This window comes from Apodemus sylvaticus, chromosome 3, assembly GCF_947179515.1.
Source record: "Apodemus sylvaticus chromosome 3, mApoSyl1.1, whole genome shotgun sequence".
Taxonomy (NCBI): Eukaryota; Metazoa; Chordata; class Mammalia; order Rodentia; family Muridae; genus Apodemus; species Apodemus sylvaticus.
In genome coordinates this window covers 129,782,879-129,785,612 of record NC_067474.1, presented here as the reverse complement: position 1 = coordinate 129,785,612, position 2,734 = coordinate 129,782,879, and the positions used below count along the sequence as shown (strand labels likewise).

The 2,734-nt window shown below is 54.7% G+C and overlaps 1 protein-coding gene across 1 annotated transcript; it reads right to left on the bottom strand.

Moving 5' to 3' along the window:
* Nucleotides 1-854: 854 nt before the first annotated feature.
* Tmem275 (transmembrane protein 275) lies at nucleotides 855-1,400 on the bottom strand. Its single transcript, XM_052175628.1, has one exon. The coding sequence runs from the start codon at nucleotides 1,398-1,400 to the stop codon at nucleotides 855-857; it is 546 nt and encodes a 181-aa protein (XP_052031588.1).
* Nucleotides 1,401-2,734: the final 1,334 nt, after the last annotated feature.

Below are 2,734 nucleotides of genomic sequence, written 5' to 3'. Positions count from 1 at the left end.
GTCAGAGAGCATCTTGTCCAGTCACACACTCCTCCCCACTTGGGATCCCCTTCTAGATCTCCAAGGAGGGCTGGTGCCAGGATGCTGAAGTGTTTAGATGCTGAAGTGTTTAGCTATTGGCTGCCACCACTCCAGGATCCAGGGGTTCATCCAGAGCCCCCCCTATCAGCCCCTCCCCCACCTGGGCATCACAGAGTACTGACTCCAAAGGGGCTTTATTGAGGGAGGCACAGATGGAATGCACGGTGTGGCACAGTCATGGCGGTGGGTGTTGCTAGCAGTGAAAATCACACAGAGACCTTCAAGACTGAAAAGACTCTTCACCACGGAGGACCCCAGCCTCAGTTCCTCTGCCTTTGTCAGACAGGAAGGATGGGTGTGCTCTACCCCGCTTATCCCAGGGACCATCCCGAAGTCAGAACCTTTGTTCCCCAATTAAACCTAAAGGGCTTGTTGGCCTAGGGACAAGGAGGAGAAAGGCAGGCGGGCTAGATGCCCGACACAGTGCACAGGGTCTGGTGGAGTTAGCTAGACCTTTATCCCTCGTTCCACTCCGAGGGCCTACCCTACTAGACCCTCTAGACTGGATGAAGTTTCCTCCATAGAGCTCAGACGCCATGGGGAGGGACAGGTTTCCAGATCCAGGGTTCAGTTTCATTAACGCAGAGAGAAGGGGAGGGTGAAGTAGAGCTTAGAAACTTCACCTAAGAGGTCAAAGCTCTGCTCTTTGGGGTGTACAAGCCAATCCCCTCGCTACACTCTCCCTATTGGACGTTCTAGAGATAGTACAGATGAGGCCACTTGCTCTCAGCCCTGGGTCTTCCCTCCCCTCTACAGCAGCTTCTCTTGGCCCACTAGGAGGCAGCCGGGTCCCGAGGGAAGTTGAGCTGGGTCCCTTCGGTGCGTGGCAAGTAGGGGCCCGCGGTTGCGGGTGCGGGAGGGTCCAGGGCAAAGAGGCCGGAGCCGGGGCCGGGGCTGGGGCTGGAGCGGCCGGAGGATGCAGCCGAGGCTGCTGGACTGAGCTGCACCGCCGTCGTGTCCTGCGCCGTGCGCTCGCTGCTCTCCATCTCCAGTGCCACAGTCCCTGGACGCCCGCCACCCCGGCCTGCGGTGGCAGAGGAGCGCGCGCGGGGCCCCGGGCCCCGGCGGCTGCACACGCAGCAGGCAGCAAAGAAGCCGAGCGCCAACACGAGCAGAGCGGGCCCCATCACTAGAGGCACGTTGTGTCCCGGCAGGAAGGCGGCGAAAGCTCCCACCAGTGTCACGTTCAGGCCTGCCAGCAGCACGCACAAGCCACAGGCACAGCATAGAGCGGGCGACGGCAGGCCCCGCAGAAAGCTTCGGGAACGGCCCCGGGGCGCTGGGGCCAGGGTCTCTGTGCTCTTCTTCTCTGGCGGCATCGGCCTGCCCACGCCCTGCACGCGTCAAGCTCTATCCCGCTGCCTGACAAGAATGGCTCGCATGTCAGGGGCAAACAATGGTGATCCTGCAGGCACACAGCAAGAGAGTGAGTGAGAAGGGAAGGAGCTTGTTAACCTCCAACCTGGACTCAGTTCTGTGACTGCCCGCAGTGTTAGCAAGTTGCCCAGGATATCTTGAGCAGCCCTAGGAAACAACCCATCCAATGTGAAGAATCTGCAGATTGTTTTCCCCACCTAGTCCCTGAAGTCCCCCACTACTAATCTTACCCTCTCTTCTCCTCCAGGAAGTCTTCAGGCTATAATTAAGACACTAATTGTGTGGCTGAAGAGATGGCTTAGTAGTAAAGACCACTGACTGCTCTTCCAGAGATCCTGAGCTCAATTCCTATCGAACACACACACACACACACACACACACACACGGCTCATAATCATCTGTGACAGGACCCAATGCCCTCTTATGGTGTGTCTGAAGAGAGCAACAGTATATAAATCAATTTTTTAAAAAGAAAGAATAATTTATGTAAAGTGCAGGTCACTGATTAAATGAACCTTTTTCCTTTTCTTATTCCTTAGTCCTAACGAAAAGGCAGCTTTGGGGTTTTAAACAGTCCTTTCACCCTCCAAGAGGTGGAGGCCTGGGGATAATCTGGTCTAGGTTTCTTCTTGCTCATGTGAAGAAAATGAAGCACAGAGATGTCTAGCAGTTTACACAAGAGCCAGAACCAGGACCTACGAGACCTGCTGTCTGCCCCACACTCTGGTAGACATAGCGATAATAGTAACTTTCCTGAATGTCAGCTGAGGCTCGGGTATGGGTGGCCTGTGAGCGTGATGAAGCTTCTGATGTTCAGCTGAGGGGTGTTTCCCCATGATCTGGACCCCTGGCCCCTTTCTAGATAGTGCATTCTAGTAATTCCAGGCCTACCTCCATTTCACCACCTAGGATTCTGCAGTCGAACTTAGCTTTGAAAGCCTTATCTACGGAGCCTTGGAGGGGGCTGGCTCAGTAGGTAAAAGTGCTTGTTGCCCAAGACTGACGACCTGGAACACAAGTAAAACATCCCTGAAACAAGTAACAAGCCAGATGTGGGGCAGCCTCTGTAATCCCAGCAGCCCTGTCGTTAAGATGGGAGGTGGAGCAGGAGAGTCATTGGAAGCTCACTGCTCGGCTAGCCTGGGGTAAACGGCACAGAGGCAGAAATAAGAGAAACTCCACCTTAAAGCATAAAGCAAGTGGGTAGGAAAGAACCAGGTGAAAAGTTTTCCTCTGACCTCCACATATGTGATTAGCATGTTTGCACCTACAGTTA